Raw genomic sequence first — 21,810 nt, 5'->3', positions numbered from 1 at the left:
ATTTATCTCTAATATTAATAGTGAGGTAAGATTTTTCTCTAGTTTTAAGTGATGGTTGACATTCGAGTTGTACTGTAATAAGATTATTTAGGAGAGTTTTGATTAATTTTTAATTATAAATATCCATAGCGCTCTGATTCTAATATATCAAAAAAAAAAAATTCACAACATCCATTGACAATATAAGATGATGATAATAATAATAATATGTTTAACATTCATTGTCGTGTAAATGATATTAATTAATTTTATTATTAATCATTATAATTTTTGAAATCAATCAATGGATGACACTTAACAGTCTATAAAACCTTAGAAAATTTCAGGTCATTCCAATTAGAGTGGAATTGGTTTCAAAATAGGATTCTTTAAATTTGGTAATTAAAAAAAGAAAATCTTTAGGAAAGGAACCCACCGCTAACACGGGTCCCGCTAAAATCCATCAATCTACGTGGCGAGCCCAGCCAAAACCCTAAGATCATGATGACGTGGCACCAGCCACGATTGGTACGTAATCCAGTCATATTTATGAAAATACTAAATAATAACCTAATTTTGCTAAAAACATTAAAAATTAAATAGAAAAAATAACCGTCTCTCTTTCTTCTTCTCCTCTCCTTCTGTGTTTCTAGTTTAGGGTTTTGTGTGATTTGGTGAATGGTGAGGGACCAATTATTACTACGAAATTTGAAGTTTTTGAGGCATCTCTACTTCAGTTTTATGAAAAGGTAAGTACCCACTTCGCCAATTTCTGGGGTTTCATGTTTATTTTGACTTAGGGTTCCTATTTGTTTTTGACTTTCGTAACCGTGAACTTTATCTGATTAGTTGTGTGTTTTGGGCTTCTTTTTTTCCAGCTTTTTTTTTGGGGGGGAGATTTTGATTTTTTTCTTTTCCTTTTTTTGGTTGCTGGGAAAACTCAGGGCTTGGAAATTGGAATGGAAAGGAGATTTTTTTTTTTTAAGTATACAGTTACCCAAATAGTCAGTTTCATTAGGCTCAAGCAATTTGATCAAGTGTTTTCTTGGGACACGTCTATTGAGATTAGTAAATTTGAGATTTGTCTAAAATTTGAAGCATTTCGCTTAGATTTAGCACAGAGAGGGATTGGGTTAACTTCGGTTCTGCTGCGTGCAATGTAAAGTGTTCCAGTTCATGTTTTCTTTTCCTTTCCTTTCACTTATTTCTCTTTCGATAAATTCCAGTTCATAGTACTAGAAATCGTTTGCTCTGTTCTTTCTCTTGTCCATTGATTTAGTACAGTTTCTTATATTCAGTTTGACTTTGCCAGGTCATGGCGGGGGACAAGATTATAGCGATTTGTCAGTTGGGTGGTGAATTTGAGACTGACAAGGATGGTTCATTGTCATATAAGGGTGGTGATGCGCATGCCATTGATGTTGATGAGCAAATGAAGTTCAATGATTTTAAGACAGAAGTAGCTGAGATGTTTAACTGTAGTTTTAATGCGATTTTGCTCAAGTACTTCCTCCCAGGTAACAAGAAAACTCTCATAACAATATCCAATGATAAGGACCTGCAGCGGATGATTAAATTTAATGGGGATTCTGTCACTACTGATGTATTTGTCATACTGGAAGAAATTGTAGAGCCTGATGTCTCGAACATGCCTGCCAGTAGGTAGTTTTCTCTATGTCTAAGCTGACATTTTGAATCATGCTTGGATCAGTTGCTATAAGTCTGGTAATCCTTGATTTTGCAGATCGAGTAGAACAACTCTGTCAGAATCAGTGCCTCCGGTTGACGTTGTTGACGACATGGTCGATGGTAACATCATCCCACTTGGTGCATCTCTGGATGACGTAGTTGATACCAACCATATTGATATGAACATTGATGACACACAGATCGATCTCCCAGATGAAATATCGCCCATTCTTCCTCTTACTGGTTCCAATGATGAGAAGCATGTTAAAACTGCTCAGCAGTGGCAGAATACTATCACAGGTGTAGGCCAACGTTTCAGCAGTGTTCATGAGTTCCGTGAACTGCTACGCAAATATGCCATTGCACATCAATTTGCTTTCAAGTATAAAAAGAATGATAGTCATCGTGTGACTGTTAAATGCAAAGCAGAAGGTTGTCCTTGGAGAATTCATGCATCGAGACTGTCAACTACTCAACTAATTTGTATCAAGAAGATGAATCCAACACATACATGCGAAGGGGCTGTTGTGACTAATGGGAATCAGGCAACTAGGAGTTGGGTGGCTAGTATTATTAAGGAGAAGCTGAAAGTTTTCCCTAACTACAAGCCCAAAGATATTGTCAATGATATCAAACAGGAATATGGGATCCAACTAAACTACTTTCAGGCCTGGCGTGGGAAAGAAATAGCGAAGGAGCAGCTTCAGGGCTCTTACAAAGAGGCATATAATCAGCTACCCCTTTTCTGTGAGAGGATAATGGAGACCAATCCTGGTAGTCTTGCAACTTTCACCACTAAGGAGGACTCAAGTTTTCATCGTCTCTTTGTCTCATTCCATGCATCATTGTACGGCTTTATTCAAGGTTGCCGGCCTCTCCTTTTCCTGGATAGTGTACCTTTAAAGTCAAAATATCAGGGTACTTTGTTGGCTGCAACAGCTGCAGATGGGGATGATGGAGTGTTTCCTGTTGCTTTTGCTGTAGTAGATGCAGAAACTAATGATGACTGGCATTGGTTTTTGTTGCAATTGAAGTCTGCATTATCAACAGCAACTTGTCCCATAACATTTGTGGCAGACAAACAGAAAGGTCTGAGAGAGTCTATAGCTGAGATATTTAAGGGTTCATTCCATGGTTATTGCCTACGATACTTGACCGAACAACTTGTAAAAGACTTGAAGGGGCAGTTTTCTCATGAAGTGAAGCGGCTCATGATTGAGGATTTTTATGCTGCTGCATATGCTCCAACACCTGAAGAATTCGAAAGGAGCATTGAAAGCATCAAAAGTATTTCTTTGGAAGCGTACAATTGGATCCTACAGAGTGAGTACCTGAATTGGGCAAATGCATTCTTCCAGGGTGCAAGATATAACCATATGACGTCAAATTTTGGAGAGCTGTTCTACAGCTGGGCGTCAGATGCCAATGAATTGCCAATAACACAGATGGTTGATGTGATACGGGGTAAGATTATGGAGTTAATTTACACAAGGCGAACAGATTCCAACCAGTGGCTGACAAGATTAACACCATCCGTGGAAGAAAAGCTAGAAAAGGAGAGCTTGAAGGTCCGTTCCCTGCAAGTGCTATTGTCAGCTGGGAGAACATTTGAGGTTCGTGGTGACTCTATTGAAGTGGTTGATATTGATCACTGGGATTGTAGCTGCAAAGGGTGGCAACTTACTGGTTTACCATGCTGCCATGCTATTGCTGTCCTTAGCTGTATTGGGTGTAGCCCGTATGATTATTGTTCTAGATACTTTATGACTGAGAGCTACAGATCAACATATTCAGAGTCAATAAATCCTATTCCAGATTTTGATAGGCCTGCGATGAAAGATTCTTCTCAGCTTGCAGTTACTGTAACCCCTCCCCCTACTCGCCGTCCGCCTGGCCGACCTACTACCAAGAAAATTGGTACCCAAGATGTGATGAAGCGTCAACTCCAGTGCAGCAAATGCAAGGGTCTGGGACACAATAAATCCACTTGCAAAGAGACCTTGTAGAATGTGAGACGCTGAATATTTATGTAAGATTCGTGCTCAAACCTCTGGTTTACGTTAGTTTACGTTAGCATGTAAAATAATCACTAGTTATATAGATGAATCTGTCATAACATATGTATAGGAGGAACTCATGTACTAGCTGTTATAGCTTCCTGATGCATCTCTTACATTTAGGCTCTATCATTTCGATCGACTTGTCAATATGTTGATAGATGACCCAAACTGCGAGTGTATGCCTGCCTAGTTACTGATTTTTCAATAACCTGCATGATTGGATAGCTGAAAAGCCTGAAATGATAAAATTTCACACCCGCAAACATTTTAGGGGACACAATTAGATGCAGTGATACTGCTTTATTTTCCTGTTTCTGCTTTGGCTTTCAAATTTTGTTGCCGTTGTTTTTCGGCTAATTGATTTTTGTATAATAGGGGAAATATTTGCATCAAACGGCCACCAGGGTTATGGCAATCTGTACAATCTAACAACCGTTTTGAAGGAACTACAAGACTTGTGAAAACGTGTACTAGGTACTGTCAAAACTCGAAATAACAGTAAGTAGTTGTTAGGATAGAGTTAGTGGAAGGGTAGTTCTTTTATCTGTTATTCTTTCTTGAATCCACATGTTTAATTCTGCTTTGCTGGTTGTTTGTTGACAAAATGTGAAAGCATGTTTTAGCAGTATCCTGAACATTTCTTTTTTTTTTTTTGGTTCCAAATTATTTTGGCTTCTCTGGAAACTCATAAATTTTTTAGGTGGGGGTGCTGATTTCACGTAAGTAGATTTGAACAGTTAATAAAGTTTACAAATGCGAAGCGCATCATGTTGTTTGGGCGCGTCCATTCAATGACATTTTTATCACACATGAAATTTATCAATCATAATGGTGCAAGAATTTATTGAACGGATTCATCAAGATTCGGGATTGATGTCGAAGGGAATAACAAATATATTTTAATGAAAAAGAGAATTGTCTATTTTATTTTCAAAATAGAAAAACAAAAATTTGTTTTGAATTCACTAAATAAACTGATTAGTTTGTATATTTAATTGATGTAATATATGATACAAATAGGCATATTAATTCAAAAAAAAAAGGCACTATTATTAAAGTCTAATGCAAAAGCTAGAATTTAAAGATAAGGAGGGAAGTTGTCACCCAAGTCAATCAAGATCTGTATGCTTAATTAGTTCTAAACATTGAAAACGAAAAATGGAAATTCCAAACGCTAGTTACATTTTCCCCATAGTAAAAATGATAACAACATTTAGCAATGGTTTTTCCACAATTTTTGTTTCAAAAGGAAATTCTTATATAAAAGATTGATAGATGAACACTCTTCAATCCAAACAAATGAATCACAACAACTCAAAGCATATCTAATTAGAGCACCAACTGTTTTATTACAAATTCTTAAAATATGATGAATCTAAAAAATATGATCGGCTTAAGCAATATTGAATATAAAAAATATGTCAAAATAACTCAATACAAGTACTTGTACGGCCTAAGATAAATTAAAAGATCACAAAGTAGATCCGACTAGATGATCAATGCTTAACTCGATAAATTAAGTATGAGACACTATCGTTCTATTAGTTACTACCTAATTTTTCCTGACATATCACTTTACTATCAATTTTTTCCGTAAATAACATTTTCTCACCTAATGTTTTTATTTTTATTAATTTGTCACTAACCCTAACCTTGTTAAAAATGTACTAGTGTCACAATTATATTTTAAGAATTTCAGAACATTAAATAAAAATTATTATGATATTTATATTTTTATCAATTGCTTATATTAGATAAAAAGGCATTATCTCTTCGTAAATAATTAATTTTATATTTTATTTTAATTCAGAGGTTTAAATTGTACTTACCTTCCAAATTTGTGCTAAAAGTTCATCCACCATTTTTTGGGCAAAAACCAACGAATATTGCCTTGGCGTGCAAGACTACAGCACGCCTCATTTACTTATTTCTTCATAATAATGACAACAGAATTAAATGCTTAAACGACATCGTTTACTTAAAACCCTCCCCTTTTCTAATTGTGAAAAATGTCACCATCTTTCCCCAAACCCTAAATTATCAAACAAAAACCCTAAAACCCAACCCCCAAAAAAAAGAGGGAAAAAAAATGAACCATCAGCCACCGTCAACAACTCCTCGTCCTCCTCTTCCGCCGCCGTCGCCAACAACAACAACCGGAGACTGCGGAAATTGTGGGGCCCACGTAGCCACATTCCTCTTCAACGTCCGCTTACGTGGCATCCACCGAAGGGTCTGCACCAAGTGCGTCCTCAAGCTCCACCCATCGTCGTTCTGCCCAGTCTGCTTCGCCTTCTACGATTCCAGCCCTCCTCACCCTTCCAAGCGCCAAGCCTGCTCCCAGTGCTCTTCCTTCACCCACTCCCACTGCGCCACGTCACCACCATCCCCCTATCTCTGCCGCCTCTGCTCCCCCTCCTCCTCCATAACCCTAATGAACGACATGTCGTCCTCGTCCCCCAAGAGGATCGACGACAAGTCGGCCGCCATAGTTTTATGCGCCGCGAAGATTGCGTCGTCGTCTATGGCGAAGGCCGTGACCGTGGCCAGGAACGAGGCGGAGAAGAAGGTCAGAGACGCTGCCTTGGCTAGGAAGAAAGCTCGTGAGGCCTTGGAACGCGTTGGCGTTTTGATTACTAAAAATAGTAATCAAAATAATAACAATAATAAAAATAATAACAACAAAGACGGCGGCTCTGTTCTTCAGGCTTCTGGGTCTGAGAGTTTCTTCAATGCTGTTGCCAAGAAAGAAAGCTTATCTCAGGATTTCATTAACACTTCCCAGACTCCTAATAAACAAGTATAATTTCTTTTTCCTTTTCTTATTTTTTTGTTCTTTTCAAAAATTTTGGTATAGATAGATACTAGGTTGAATTAGAAGATTTTGCCTTTTTTTTTTCCTCAGTGTTTTGTGTTGTGTATTTATTATAGGGTCTGTTTGCGAATAAGGTGAAACCAGAGTGGAACGGAATCAATTAGTTGTAAAGTATAATTGGGTGAGTGAATGGTGGTTCCTAGGCATTAGTTGCGGTGTTTATCAATTGTGCTTTCAAAATCAAAATCAAGTAGAAGTACAGCGGCATATACACAAATACTCTGAGTGAAGACTTGGACTCTTTATCTAAATGTACATTTTGTTGTTCTGTAGATTATGAGAAGAAGAGATAATTTATGTAATTCAGTTCTTTCTAGTTGAGTTGAGTTCAGTGCCGTGAGGCCAATTGTACTTTTGGTTATGCTCTTTTTTTTTCTAATTTTTTGGTGCAAATACAGATATAACAGTTAATTTCTTTTTCCAATTTCTTTTTCCATTGTCCTTTTCTTCCTTCAAATGCAAGGATGAATGTAGGTATATATATATTTTTTTCTCCCACAATTGTGAGGATGAATGTAGTTATTGGGTTGCCATGAAAAAAATATGGCATGTCTTGTTTTCAGTTGTTAAGAAAAAAAGTTCATCACTATATAATCAGTGTTTGGTTTCGCCTTCAGTTATTTGCCGCATTTCTTTTATATGCCCATAACTCATGGTTGATGGAACATAATTTGAGTCAATGGCATGGATTTGTTAAGAAACCCTCATTTTGGAACAATATTACTATAAGATGTTTTATATATGCTTTACTGTTCGGTGATGAATGATCTTGCTTGCATTGTGATGTATGATGTCCGTATCTCGTATTAAGTTTGTCGTCTAGCTTCTTCTACCTTTTCAAGTACATAGCTCACACTTTAATGCTTGGTTGTCAAGGTTGAGATTTGGATGCTGTATCTTGCATTGTCAAACTTTTTCCTTTAATTTTTGGTGTCATAAGGCAAACTTTGAGTTCTTTTGATTACTTCATCGAGTCTTCCATGAAGTCTATTCACTCTGTGTTGTCAGTAGTAAATTTATGTCGTGACCTTCAGTTGAAGCTATTTGAAATCATACAACGGTTTTGAACATTTTCTTAATATATTGTTCATAATTCTGGCTTTTGATGCTTTGTACTTTTTATTTTCTGTACAGATTTCTCCTCCACTAACTTCTTTTCAGGGTAATAATCAAATACCATGAAATTTTGTTACATCGTATGCTGAAATGCAGCCTGTTTGTCTCTGTTTTTTGTGGTCTAAACATCTCAGATCCTCCTCCATTGTGGAAGAACTTTGTACATAGATCAATTTTCTCATAAGAAACAGCATTTCATTGAAGTGATTGGCCGAATTGTTTATATGGTTTGCAGACTTTGCTATTACTGTAGAAAGACTGTTTTCAGCAATCTAATTGAAGAGCTGGTTCAATGTGAGTAATTGAGTGTTTAATAGAATTTCTCATATTGAAATAACTAAACAACAATTGGTAGTGCTGCTTGCTTACTTTTTTCAACAATGTTGTTAGACAAATACCACTTTGTTTATCAACTCCATCTGCATAATTTTCAACCAAGTTGATATTTCTAGCAGGTTCAAGAATTAAAATGTAACCTGTCATAGGTTTAACGATTAGAGGCCTCAGTATAGACAAAGGCTGCAGCTCCCAAAGCATTTTATCATCAAGGCTGCTCTACACTTCTTGTCCATCTGCGCAGCAGAGCTCTCTCCTTTTATCACTTTTGAGGGAAAACGCAAAAGTTGATAGCAGCTGGATCTGCAGGCAATCTCCCATCCGAAACAAAACAAAATCTCAGCTACTATCTTGCCAGCAAGTAGATAAACAATAGGAGATGGGTGAAAAATTCGCAATGCTTGTGTTCCTTTAGACCTTAATTCTTCAATGCTCATCCTATTTTTCTCTTCCAATAATAAAGTGCACAATATTGAAGAATGCTGCTCCCTCCCGTACAGATTTAAAATGATGATGTATGAAAGCATGCTTCAGAAATGTAAGTTGGCAGCAACCCCTAAAGCCCAACTCACAGCTAACTCCGGAGGCTGATGAAAAATCTTCAGATTCAGAAGAAACTCCCAAGAAGCCTGCAGCAATAAACCTGATCCGTGGCTCTATCTTTGACTTCGATTGGAATGAGGAATACCTAGAAGCATGAGATGAAGCATAGTTTCAGGACTCGAGGAACCAAAAGAATAACTTTCCCGAGTACCATTGGAAATAAACACTACCCATGGATCAATATTTGATACATTCACCATAAATTTATTGCATATAATTCAAGGGGTACACAGAAATGGTAAATTAACACACCTTTAGTTTAAGGATACAAATTGTCCTTCAGCATAAGATCAAATGTAGGAAACACAAATATCCCAGAGATAGCTTCTCAAAAGAATGGCCTGATAAATCTTCTTGAACAAGCCAAATGAAAATAACAGCTTAAAAAAAGCCACTCATAGATGCAGCTAACGCACAAACTAAGAAAATAAACGTCCTTCACGCACTAGAGCAAAACAAAACCAGAGCTTTAACAGAATCTACAGGACAACAAGCCAAGAGCATCACGACGGAGCATGGGCAAAAGGTCAGAAGGAGAGTCACTGCACCAGAAAAAACCAGCAGCTTGCGCACCCAAATTGGCAACTTTGTCCGCAACACAATTCCCTTCACGAAAAGCATGTGTAAATCTAACCACCATCACATACTAGATGAGTTGCACAATTCTGTAATCCAATCCTCCTGTTTTTAAGATGAAGAACAGAAAGCATTGAATTGAATTCTATAATCCGATGAAATTGTTGAGGGCATATCATCATAGAAAAATAAAAATGATGTTAGAAATAAAAGGTTGAAATGCAAATCCGAAAAAGATTGATTCGACAAAGAAGTGAAATGAAAATTAATTACCTGGATTTCATTCTTCAAGTTCACAACTCCTCCAAGTACCGAAAGGCCTATTAGAATAGTAGGTGTTTGAGTAAGATGATGACCGCTCCAACAGCTAGAAAAAGGAAAAAAATCTCATTAGTTTGTTTAAATTAATTACACACACACACACACACACACACGTACCTTTACTCTATGTAATTGTCGTATGGTTGTGTTAAGGTCACCATCCCAACACGGAGGCCCTGTGTCTCTGTACATGACGTCTACTCTTGGCGGTGTGCTTAATTCTCCTGTAGTGAAAATGTTCATCTTGGGACAACCAACCACAAATAAATATTCCAAAGATGGAAACTTGAAGATGTAATTGCCAGAGCAGAAGCTTGCGAGACTATCTAAATCAACCAGAGACAACCTCTTTAATTTGCTGAAAACAATCTCTTCTTTTGCTAATTGGTTTCCCTCACTTTTTACAACTTGTGTCATTGCTCTGCATCCAAATACCTGCATCTTTACAAGTGCCACCAGACTTTTTGCTGCAGAGGATGCTACTAAGTTTATCAACTTCTTGCAACTGGAAACTTCTAGACTTGTTAGATTCCAGAAAGATACTGATGATGATGGCAATAGAATTAAAAGACTGTCACACCCATGTATGAGTACATCATCAACATATTGAAACATGGAGTCCATTTGGGAGTCTTGTTTCCACAGTTGATTCAGATTATTTAGTCTCCACAGCCAAAAATATTTGATCTGTGCGAGCTTTCCCACATGTTGATCCAAGTGTCCATCATTTGAGAGTATCTCCTCGTATGAACAATGATGCAATCTGAGTTTTTCCAGATTATGAAATCTCTCAAGTAAACCAAGTGGAAAACCAGCAGCGGAGGCATCAAATTTAAGTTGAAGAACTTTAAGACCGCCAAAAAGATGTTGTGGGAAATCGCCATGCCAAATCATTCTGATGTCTTTTCCATCTAATCCCAGTTCCTCCAAGTTGGGAAAGACCTGATCATCATATGAATCAGATAATTTAAACTAATTAAGTTATGTTGGTCATTCAAGCAACAGGTTTTATTTCTTTTATGGTAGAAAAAATAACTTCTTTTTTTTTTCTTTCACGTTATAAAATGCATGAATATTATTGTAGGCTATAGTTTAATAAATCCTCAACCTTTAAAAAAACTGTCGCATGCATAGTATGAAAAATTTTGATTAAAAATTAAAAAATATAAAAATGATTTCATACCTTTTCGGGCAAGAAAAGGGGCTGTTGTGCTGGGATATCAGGTTTGTCCTCCTCACTACTCTCGCAAAAGCTAAACAATTCCGAATCAAATACAGTTACTTGGTCACAAGCTGACACATCCAATAATTTTAATGCCGGCCATTCTGACGTATGCATTCCAGGATATAAGCATTTAAGTTCAGGTAGGCCTACGAGCCTCAGAGTGGTCACCTGCGGAAAGACAAAATTAGGGGGAACTTGATCATCTGCTCCTTCCTTGGAAATGATCTCCTGCAAACCCTTGCAGTAGCGAATCTCCAGGTGTTGGAGATGCTCAAAACTTCCGAGCATAGATGCTGAAAATATGTATTTTAATTTGGGACATTTCCTCAAGATCAATCATGTTAGATTTTGAAAGCAAAGAAACATGGCAACAGGAAGTTGATTGTGCCAAATCTTTTCGATATTAACTTTATTCATCTCCAAAACCTCCAAATTGGACAACGCTACCTGAAAGTTACATAAAATTATTTCTCATTAATCGTTAGATCCAACGTCATGCATATATGAGGAATCGCCTAAGAATATCAATCTTCTAGTTAGACCTGATGAGAGCATGTTAATGTGTTGAATCCTTTTTCTTTATTTAATTAATGAATATGATGATACTCTCTCTTGCATTTATCATTATGTGTACGTTCTGTATACCTTAAAAACCAACATAAAATAAATTGCTAAACTTCTGCGTACCTTCTCGTTGAAAAGTGGTGAAGAAATATCAAGCTTGTCTTCCAAACTGCTGATTTTGTTGGAACACGTCTCATGCATCCCTTGTGCTTGTCTATTCTTTTTCACTTCACAGCAAAAGCTTGTAAGCTCTGGAAGACTTCCCAGACACAAAGTACTTAATTGACCAAACTCTATCTTCTGATGATCAATAGCATCATATTCTCCATCAACAACAAATATTTCTTGAATATTCCTGCAATTAATAACTGCAATCCTTTCCAGTCTTGGAAGGCATTTTGCTGCAGACAGCAAGAAGATATTACTCAACTGGTCACAAAGTTCAACTCTTATGGTTTTTAATTCATTAAAAGATTGTACGCTGAGTCGATCCTGACATATCCTCTCCAACTTAATTAAATTGTAGAGATTAAGTGACTCCAAAATTGGAAAGGCATCATCCAGAGGTACCCTTTCCTTCGAGTCAACGATACACATGAAGTCAGGATTATTTTGCACATGCAAATGCTTCAACTGCAAAAAACCCTCCCTGTCCAAATCGAAAAGAACATTCTTTACATCTTGCGACTTGTCCAGACACAAGTATTCAACATCCTTGATGCCCTGCAATTTCTTCGAGCAAATGGACACAGAATTAAACTTGAGCTTCAACGTCCTCATGGTCTCATGATCATCGATCGCAAATAGTGCCCAGCTCAATTTAAAGCAATAATCATTGTTGGTTGCTGCAAGAGGCAGGAATGATGAATCTCCTACTGATATTTTAAACCTTTCCAGCTTTCTGGCGAAAAAGCCTTCTGGTAAAACATTGTCATTTTTAACATGTACTTCTAAAGTGGTCAACCGAGGCAAATGCATCAACTCATCAAGCCTAGCATTAATTCTTTCACTATTGGGTCCTTCATCATCCCACTCAACAAAGCAATTGCTCATATATAATTCTTCTAAACGAACCAACCTTGATATGACATTAGGTGCAATAACTTTTAATTTGAAACAGTTGGACAAATCTAACTGCCTTAGCTTAGTCAAGTGACCCAGTTCTTCAGGCAACATTACAATAACAGACCCCCAAAAACTAAGGATTTCTAGATTCTTCAGCTTTCCAATGATGGCTATGTCATCCAACATGCATTCAACTAGACATAGTGTCTGAAGATTTACAAGGAGATCAATGGAAGATGGCAACAAAAGTAACTGCATTCTAGTGAAATCTACAACTCTAAGCTTTCTCATCCCTGTGAAAAAGTTACATGGATTATTGATTTCAAAAAAAGAATCCTTAGGATTGATGTGTAAAAATTCAAGCCGCAGACATTCCAAGCCTTCAGGAAGTTCATGAATACTACAGCCTCTTAAAGAAATTGCATAGCACTCTTTTAGCGCAATGTCATCTGGCCATTCCCACACATCCTCATTTCTCACTAAAACCGCATGTTGGTCACGGCATGCAATTGATATGGCAACATCACGAATGACATCATGCATAGACAATTGTTGATTGCTGTCACCCTCAAGCAACAAACAAGAGTCTCTAAGTTCATGGACCAATGCATATAATTTGTTTCGTGCATCCTCCAACTTATTTGCCTTTTGAAGTATGCCCAAGCCCATGCAGCATTGGAACAAGTATGAAGTGCAAATAGAATTCCCCAGTAGACTACAGAGCATAAAAATTTTCTTGAGTTGCTCACCTTTTAAATTCTTGAAACTCAGCTCAATCGTTGAATACGCCTCTGCCGGCACTCCTTCGAAGTTTACCTCTGAAGGCATTCGGAGTTCTTGCAAGGCACTCTTCCATTCAGGCACACTCTTATTTCTCAGTGCCCTTGCTATTGTAGTTAAGGCAATGGGCAAACCTTTACATGCCTGGGCTACTTCTGTTGCCGTAGATTGCAATTCACGATTTTCGACATGATCATCAGCCATTAGCTTGAACAATCTCCAAGCTTCTTGTTCATTTAAAATGTCAATCAAGAAGTTTTTTTGGGAACCCATACGGAACAGGACGTTGCGATCTCTTGCTGTCAGCAACAATTTACATCCTTTGTGATCATCACCAAAAGGAATTCCAACGGCCTCCAAATCAACACATTTCCAGATATTATCTAAAATTATAAGGATCTTCTCCTCCTTCTTCAATCGTTCATATAGCCTACTTGCTCTTCTTGATCCAGTTTCCTCCTCTAGCACCAGACCTAATTTCTCAGCAATTTCTTGCTGATTTTTTTTTATATCTAATGTCTGGGAAGCCTCTGAAAATACCACTAGATCAAAGAGCTTGTCTTCCCTCGCTTGCCTAGCAACCTCCTTCACCAGTGTCGTCTTTCCAATGCCGCCCATGCCGTACACCCCAACGATGCTGACATTAACATCAGTCAATGCATTTTGCACAGACTTCAAAGCACAAAGCCTTGATTCGAAGGCCTCGTAGCCTTTGCGAGACTTCAGCCATATCTCCTCCGGAATGGTACGATAGGAAATCCTATCAAATCTCCCAGCTTCTTCCCGTAGCTCAACAATGGCCGCCTTCACCTCTGTCTCTGCTTTCTTGCTGAGCTGATAACGGGTCTTAAAATTAGGACACAACCCCTTCAGACAGCGCTTGTTTGTCGCTGTCTCTTCGTCTTGAATGAATTTTGCTGCCTCATCAATGATCTTTTTCACGCTACCCACCCACCTCTCAACCTTCTCTTCAATATTTTCACCATTTCTTTCAGCTTCAGAAACTCTGCGCTGAATGCTCGTGCTTTCTTCCTTGAGCTTCTCGATTTCTGCCCTGAGATTCTCAAAGTTGGCATTGTAGTCACGCAAATAACCAACTCTGCGTTCTGTTGGAGGAGCCAGGCATTTTATAACTTCTAAAACCAGAGAAAAAATCATTTCCGCCATCTTGTTGCTCAATTCTATTGTGAAGAAGACGGCAAAGTGATTTAGATATTAAGCACAGGGTTTTAAGATGCGAAGATGGAAACAACGATTCAGAAAAGGGTTTATAGATCAAGATCACAAATTATGCGAAGAGATAATGAAGATCAGATAGATGAGTGCTACAGAATAAGAAGTGATCATTGAGGTCAAAAGATAGAAGGGAAATTATCACGATGTTTTATTAAAAAAAATATTATAATACTTTGACAGTGTAACAATCGTCTATTTTAAGTTGATAAAATATATATGCTGTCTACTAAATCAGTAAGTTACCAAATTGTTATTTGCCGTTTAAATAGGATAATGCCAGAAAGGTAATTTGTTCTTTTCATATGATACAAGTGAAAATTTAAGGGTATACAAGTAATAATAAAAAAATTTAAGAGTATACAAGTGATAATTTTTAAAGATAAAATCGTCAATTCACTATTATTTAATTAACTTTTAAACGGCATATAACGGTTTGGTGGTCGGCAGATAACTTTTATCAATTTAGGATGGACGATTGATATATTCTCAAAGTGTTGTAGTATTTTTTAATAACAGAATATTTATAGGGTATACGAATGATAATATCCTAAAGATGAATGAAGTGCTTCTTAATCACTTTAATATCTCCTTTTCTTTTCTCGGCCGTGATAATTGCGCGTCATAATTGATGCGCAATCTCCTTTATATGTATGCTCGGCTCCTCCGATGGTGAAATATAAGGGACAAATTATTAGATATTTGGAGGGAATTGCAGCAGATACACTTTAATACTTTAAAAATTATCTCAATACCCTAAAATTAGAATTTGATAAAATTTTCATCAATACCCTTTAAAAGTTGATAAGAAATTACTAAATTATCCTTGTTTAAAAACACTTCAACTCAACCAGCATCATATCTGCTCAAATAAACAAACACTCATCTTCCATTCTCAATTCCCTCACCGACATCACCTCTACTCAAACAAACACTCATTCTCCATACATACTAAATCGAACATCAACACGAGCAAATTGAGCTTGAGAAGGGGAAGTTGCCACAACTGAGAAAGAGAAAGCTGCCATAATCGCCGGCGAGAGCTGATCCTTTACTGCAAAATTATCAGAATGTAACTACTTGAGGTAAGTAATTCCCTGTAATTAATTTTCTTGTTGATATTTAGGAAAAAAACAAAAATTTAGGGTTTTATATTGAAAAAATAAATTAATTAGTTGAGGGTCTCTCATAACATGTTCGAAAATAAATTTCTAGTTGTTTTGCTACATGCAAATTGTGAAAATTTGATAGATTATGCCAATGAACTTAGTTTCATCTATTTCGATGTCTACTACTCCAAGAAATTATGAAAAAGTCACAAACATGGTTTGAGACACATTCATATTTGGAGTTTACTAGTATTTTTATTAGAATCAGAGGTAGAGAAGATGGATTCTTGTTCAGAAGCTTGCATGGTTTAGGTATCTTAAAGGAATAAGGGAAAGTCTGAATTATAGTCCTCAAGATAGGAATGTATTTATAGACATATTCTTTATTTTCTTTGAGGAAGACTATATAATGACTTATAACCTAAGAGTAAGATAAAACTAGAGAAATAAAAGAGATCAGGTTGATGCTCAGCTTTTAACACCTGTTATAGAATAGGAAGAACAGCAACAACCAGTTGATCAACACATGATTATCCTTGAACAACCATCACTTTTAGAACCTCGTCGTAGTGGGAGGGTAACTAGGTTATCTACGAGATACATGTTTTTGGGAGAAATCTATACGGCTATCTCAGATGAACATGTACAAGATCCCACTAGTTACAACGAAGCTCTAATAGATAGAGATGTTGAATTTTGAAAAAAGGTCATGAATCAAGAAATGAAATCTATGTATTCCAATAAAGTCTGGGAACTTGTAGAGGCACCAAATTGGGTAAAACCTATAGGGTGTAAGTAGATCTACAAGAGAGAAAGAGAAGTAGACGGAAGGATGGAAACATTTAAAGCAAGATTAGTAACCAAATGGTTTACTCAGAAAGAGAGAATCGATTATGAGGAAACATTTTCTGCGGTTGCTATGCTTAAATCCATCAGGATTCTGCTCTCCATTGCTGCAGTGCTAGATTATGAAATTTGGAAAATGGATGTCAAGATAGCCTTTCTTAACGGGCATCTTGAAGAAGACATCTACATGCAGCAACCAGATGGATTCGTACAAAAGGCCAAGAACACATGGTGTGTAAGTTGCAGAATCTCATGATTAAAGCAAGCATCCTGGTCATGGAACATCATATTTGATCAAGAGATTAAATCGTTTGGATTCATTCAGAACATTAATGAATCATGTGTGTACAAAAAAATTTAGGGAAAATTTGTAGCCTTCCTAATTCTTTGTGTAGACAATATTCTCCTGATTGGAAACGATATAGGAGTATTGATTACAATAAAGATTTGATTAGCAAAATAATTTGATATGAAAGACCTGGGAGAGGCAAGTTATATTCTTAGTATCAAATTACTACGAGATCGGAAGAATAAAACTTTAGCTTTGTCTCAAGCGGTCTATATCGACAAGATATTGGTTAGTTTTAGCATGAAAAATTTTAAGACTGGTTTATTACTATTCAGACATGGAATTGTATTCTCTAAGGATCAATCACCTAAAACATCTGAAGAAATCGAGAAAATAAGACGAGTTCCCTATGCAGAAGCTGTGGGAAGTCTCATGTATGCCATGCTTTGCACTAGGCCAGGCGCCTGTTTTGCGGTAGGGATGGTTAGTAGATATCAATCTAATCCTGGACCTTAATACTGGAATGCAGTCAAGCATATTATAAAGTATCTGAAAAGAACTAAAAATTATATGCTTGTGTATTCTGGTGATGAACTTATTCCAGTGGGTTATACTAATTTTGATTTTTGTCAGATAAGGATTTTAGAAAATCAACTTCCAGCTATGTGTTTACATTAGGAAGTGGATCTATTAGTTGGATGAGTGTGAAACAATGTTGTATCACAAACTCCACAACTGAAGCTGAATATGTGGCTACATCTGAAGCTGCAAAAGAAGCTATATGGCTCCGCAAGTTGCTACAAAATCTTGAGGTGATGCAGTAGCTCAATCTAAGGAACTAAGGAACCACAAGAAACAAAACATATTGAGAGGAAGTAACATCTTATAAGGAAATAGTGTAGAAAGGTTATATGACAATACCCCAAATGACATTAGATGCTAAATGGCAGATCTTATTACAATGGTCATTAATGGAAAACCTTTATAACCTGCACTTAGAGCCCTAGAGCATGTGCAATATGCCAAATATACTTTGAGAGCTAGTAGGAGATTGTTGGGAAAATATGTTCTTTAAAAGCATATGTGTTTATTTAATTGTAATAAATAATTTTTTTTATTAATAAAATAAATTAGGTATTTTATTCAAATATCTTAATTGCATTAATATTTTGATTAAAGTCCATTTAATCATATTATATGTATTTATTTGATCACTATATGGATTCACAGAAGATATAAATACAAGTTATCTTATGATTAAATAAATTTAGTTCGCAGTTGATAAATAAAGTTGGACACTTTATTTAGGTATAGATTGTAATGAATTCATTAAATGATTTGTCTTAATCATGTATGAATTTATTGATGTAGTACGACTACATTGAACAGTATCACATATGAGATTTAATTAACTTTGTAATAACTGTCAGACTTATTAAATCTCATAGGCATTGATTTTACTGTAATCTTAATCTTGAGTTAATTATGATTTCATGATTGTAATTGTTATTCCATTTGAGTTACCAATGGGCACGACACATACTTGTGGTCAAGATTACCCAGTATCTTGGTGGGAGCAATTATGAATATTGGAGTTATGGATTAACAATATAGAATTTGTACAACACATCTCTTGATGGGTTTTCGACACTTGATCATAGAATTCTCTGGACATAGTGTGTCAACATATTTAGTATGCTGAAAATGATCATTAGAGAAAACCAGTAAGTATTAAGGAACAATATGTAATTAAATTGATTGGACAGTTGAGATATCAATTTAATTAATGATGTGGTACAAATGATTGTGCAGTAAAGAAATCAATGTGGCTTGGGATGAATTATTATTCGAGCATATAATTATGGAGACCAATTCCAATCTTTTAGTGGACTAAATTTGAAATTAACTAATTAAGCTATTTTAATTACAAGCCTAATTGTTATAGCTACTATTGTATGTTCCCAAATGATCCCCGGGTTAGCTCATTTAATTGACAGCACCACTACTGGATTAATAAGCAAGATAACTAGCTATTTGGGTCAAAAGCCTAAATATATCATTTAGTGGGAGGCTCCGTTTAATTAGCTTGTGTGTAAGGGGCCTTATGTTATTTTACAAGGTGGGTCCCCTATAGAAAAAGTAAGTAACGTGAGTTTTATTTTTCATTATTTGGAGCTTAGGGTTTTCATTAAAAAGAAGATATAAAAATACTTATTTTCTCTAAAGAAAAAGAGTGCAGCCATTTTATGCAGATCAAAGAAAAAGATTTTTCTCTCTATTGTTGAGAGAAAAATTTTCTCGTGCTACTTGCTTTAATGGTGATAAAGGCGCCTACACGGCAAGTGCAGATCAAACCTGAGTCATAATCTGGAAGATCATTGGTGACAGTTCTTGATCTAACAAGCGTGGTGGTGACGGATCGTGATCTAACAGGAGTGGTGGTGATGGATCGTGATTTGGGAGCCTAAATCACTTCAGCAGAAAAAGTCAAATCGGATTTTCAAGGTACAATTTCTAGATTACAAATTTTTATATATTGTATGAGAGCGATCTTAAAAGGTTTTATAAAAATTTAAAAAACTGATTTTTCTCCAACATATTAAATATTAGGGATCATATTTAATAGACTCATTTTTAAGTGATCAAATATTATGTTACTCAGTTTAATTTTGTCACACTCTACATAGTAGTATATTGCAGATAGTACAATCATTAGTTGTGTTATTTTAGCATATAATTAGGTGGACAATTTCGTACTGATATATTAGGAGTCCTTACACTCAACCGCCATATTTAAGTGACTTTTGCACATTACAAGTTCACTATTCACAAAACTAATTATGAGGGAAGTGTGTAGAGCACTGTCTTTCCCCCCCCCCCCCCCTCTCTCTCTCTGTCGTTTTGTTGGTTATGTGTAGATTGTTCAGTGGTTGAGAAAGGGGCAAGTTTAAGTGGTTTAGATCAAGTGAGAGGCGGCCAGAAGAAGCCCCACAACAAGTTTGAAAGTTTAGAATCATGGGCAATCAAGATGAGAGCTTGAATTACTCCATTATGTTGTTTTTACTTGGAAATGCAAGATCAAGGGTATTTGGAGGAATTTTGGGTGCTAACTCAAGTTAATAAGCTAGTGACACATGCTTAAAAAAGTCAACAAGGAGAAATTTAGCCTCATTGACTCGACAAGTTGATAACTCAGCAAGGCTAGAGATGAACTCTTTGAGAGTAAAGGCAATTCCTACAATAATGCGACATGCAACAAATTAGAGGATATTACCAAAACTTAGACTTGGTAGCTGGAGTTTACATGCAAATGATAGCATGTCTGTAGGGGAAAAATCAGTTTTTTAATAAAACTTTTAGGATCAATCTCATATAATATATAGGAATTCGTAATCTAGAAAATCATACCTTGAAAATCTTATTTGGCTTTTTCGCTGAGTTAATTTAAGTTCCCAGATCACGATCTGTCACCACCACGCCTGTTAGATCATGATATGTCACCAATGATCTTCCAGGTTATGACTCGGGTTTGATCTGCACTTGACGTGTGGGTGCCTTTATCACCACTGAAAGCAACTAGCATGAGAAAATTTTTCTCTCAAAATTAGAGAGAAAAAATATTTTTCTCTGATCTGTATAATGTGGCCTCTCTTTTCTTTTCGGGAGAAAATAAGTTATTTTATATCTCTATCTTAGTGGAAACCCTAGGCTCTATATTTTTATATTTTTAATTCTATTAAATCAAATTTGATTTAAATTAAAAATAATAAAATCAAAAGTAACGTTACTTCTTCTTGTCATAAGGGCCTACCTTGTAAAATAACACAAGACCCCTTAGACACAAGCACATTAAATGGAGTCTCACTAAATAATATATTTAAGCTTTTAACCAAAATAACTAGTTATATTGCTTATTAATCTAGTAGTGTCGCAGTAAATTAAATGAGCTAACCCGGGGATAATTTCTGTACATACAATAGTGGCTACAATAATTAGACCTGTAATTAAACTAACCTAATTATTTAATTCCAAATCTACTCCACTAAAAGATTGGAACTGACCTCCACAATTGTATGCTATCCAGGATAGTATTCTTGAATAATAATTCGACCCATGCCACATTGATTTCTTTACTGCATAATCCTTTATCAACATCGTTAACTAAATCGATATCTCAACTGTCTAATCAATTTAATTACATCTTATTCCTTGATACTTACTATTTTTCTCTAATGATCATTTTCAACATACTAACTATGTCGACACACTCTGGCCAGATAATTCTATGATCAAGTACTGAAAACTCATCAAGAGATGTGTTGTACAAATTCTTTATTGTTAATCTATAACTCCAATACTCATAATTGCTCCCACCAAGATACCAGGTAATCTTGACTATAAGAGTATGTCGTGCCAATTAGTAACTCAAATGGAATAACAATTACAATCATGAAATCATGAAATCTTAACTAACTCAAGATTAAGATTACAATAAAATCAATACATATGAGATTTAATAAGTCTGACAGTTATTACAAAATTAATTAAATCTCATAAGGATCATGTTCAATGTAGTCGTACTACATCAATAAATTTATGCATGATTAAGACAAATCATTCAATGAATTTATTACAATCTATACCTAAATAAAGTGCCCAACTTTATTTATCAACTGTGAACTTAATTTGTTTAATCATAAGATAACTTGTATTTATGTCTTCTGTGAATCCACATGGTGATCACATAAATACATATAATATGATTAAATAGACTTTACTCAAAATATTAATGCAATTAAGATACTTGAATAAAATACCTCATTTATTTTATTAATCAAAAAAATTATTTATTACAATTAAATAAACACATATGCTTTTAAAGAACATATTTTCCCAACAATATCATCATGAAAAAGAACAAAATATCTTTCTTTTGGGCTAGAAGGAATGAACCAATGAGGATAAAGATTCCCTAAGCAGAGCAATAAGGTACAGACATGTTAGCTATCCTCTGTCGCTCCTTGAAAAGTAGCAGCGCCACAACGCTAGAGCCTGCCACATGGCAAACTATAGAGACAAGGAAAGCGTTGAGGATATTCTTGCTCTCTAAGCTCTCGAATATCACATCAAAGGGGCCAAACGAA

General features: G+C 35.9%; 3 protein-coding genes across 6 annotated transcripts; 2 read left to right on the top strand and 1 right to left on the bottom strand.

Moving 5' to 3' along the window:
* The first annotated feature begins 579 nt into the window (after positions 1–579).
* On the top strand, positions 580–4,455 carry LOC18038726. 3 transcript variants are annotated; one of them, XM_006428253.2, is made up of 4 exons: positions 580–728; positions 1,292–1,641; positions 1,724–3,697; positions 4,104–4,455. In XM_006428253.2, the coding sequence occupies exons 2-3, from the start codon at positions 1,295–1,297 to the stop codon at positions 3,672–3,674; spliced, it is 2,298 nt and encodes a 765-aa protein (XP_006428316.1). In that variant the 5' UTR covers positions 580–728; positions 1,292–1,294; the 3' UTR covers positions 3,675–3,697; positions 4,104–4,455. The 3 variants fall into 3 exon arrangements, with proteins under 3 accessions (XP_006428316.1, XP_006428318.1, XP_024037700.1); XM_006428255.2 differs by lacking the exon at positions 4,104–4,455 and having other exon boundaries at positions 1,724–3,827; XM_024181932.1 differs by lacking the exon at positions 580–728 and having other exon boundaries at positions 1,551–1,637.
* Positions 4,456–5,692: 1,237 nt separating this feature from the next.
* LOC18039087 lies at positions 5,693–8,743 on the top strand. Of its 2 annotated transcripts, XR_002904864.1 has the most exons (3): positions 5,693–6,528; positions 7,738–8,013; positions 8,175–8,743. XR_002904864.1 is itself a non-coding variant. In XM_006428252.2 (2 exons), the coding sequence occupies exons 1-2, from the start codon at positions 5,818–5,820 to the stop codon at positions 6,705–6,707; spliced, it is 759 nt and encodes a 252-aa protein (XP_006428315.2). In that variant the 5' UTR covers positions 5,693–5,817; the 3' UTR covers positions 6,708–6,991. The 2 variants fall into 2 exon arrangements, 1 of the variants encoding a protein (XP_006428315.2); XM_006428252.2 differs by lacking the exons at positions 7,738–8,013; positions 8,175–8,743 and adding an exon at positions 6,660–6,991.
* An 8-nt stretch (positions 8,744–8,751) lies between these two features.
* LOC18039120 (disease resistance protein At4g27190) lies at positions 8,752–14,534 on the bottom strand. The gene is given in 5 exon segments (XM_024181754.1): positions 8,752–9,339; positions 9,508–9,601; positions 9,673–10,497; positions 10,739–11,227; positions 11,468–14,534. Coding segments are annotated over 4 exon segments (4,290 nt in total). The 5' UTR covers positions 14,357–14,534; the 3' UTR covers positions 8,752–9,339; positions 9,508–9,514.
* Between the last annotated feature and the right edge of the window lie 7,276 nt (positions 14,535–21,810).

Source organism: Citrus clementina, unplaced genomic scaffold (genome assembly GCF_000493195.1).
Source record: "Citrus clementina cultivar Clemenules unplaced genomic scaffold, Citrus_clementina_v1.0 scaffold_6, whole genome shotgun sequence".
NCBI lineage: Eukaryota > Viridiplantae > Streptophyta > Magnoliopsida > Sapindales > Rutaceae > Citrus > Citrus x clementina.
This window is presented reverse-complemented; position numbering and strand designations above follow the sequence as displayed.

Excerpts from the sequence above, each read along its gene's own strand:
- LOC18039087 (XM_006428252.2), top strand. The coding sequence starts at position 5,818 with ATGAACCATCAGCCACCGTCAACAACTCCTCGTCCTCCTCTTCCGCCG. Across the intron at positions 6,529-6,659 it reads CCCAGACTCCTAATAAACAA|GGTCTGTTTGCGAATAAGGT; the intron begins GTATAATTTCTT and ends TATTTATTATAG.
- LOC18038726 (XM_006428253.2), top strand. The coding sequence starts at position 1,295 with ATGGCGGGGGACAAGATTATAGCGATTTGTCAGTTGGGTGGTGAATTT. Across the intron at positions 1,642-1,723 it reads TCGAACATGCCTGCCAGTAG|ATCGAGTAGAACAACTCTGT; the intron begins GTAGTTTTCTCT and ends TTGATTTTGCAG.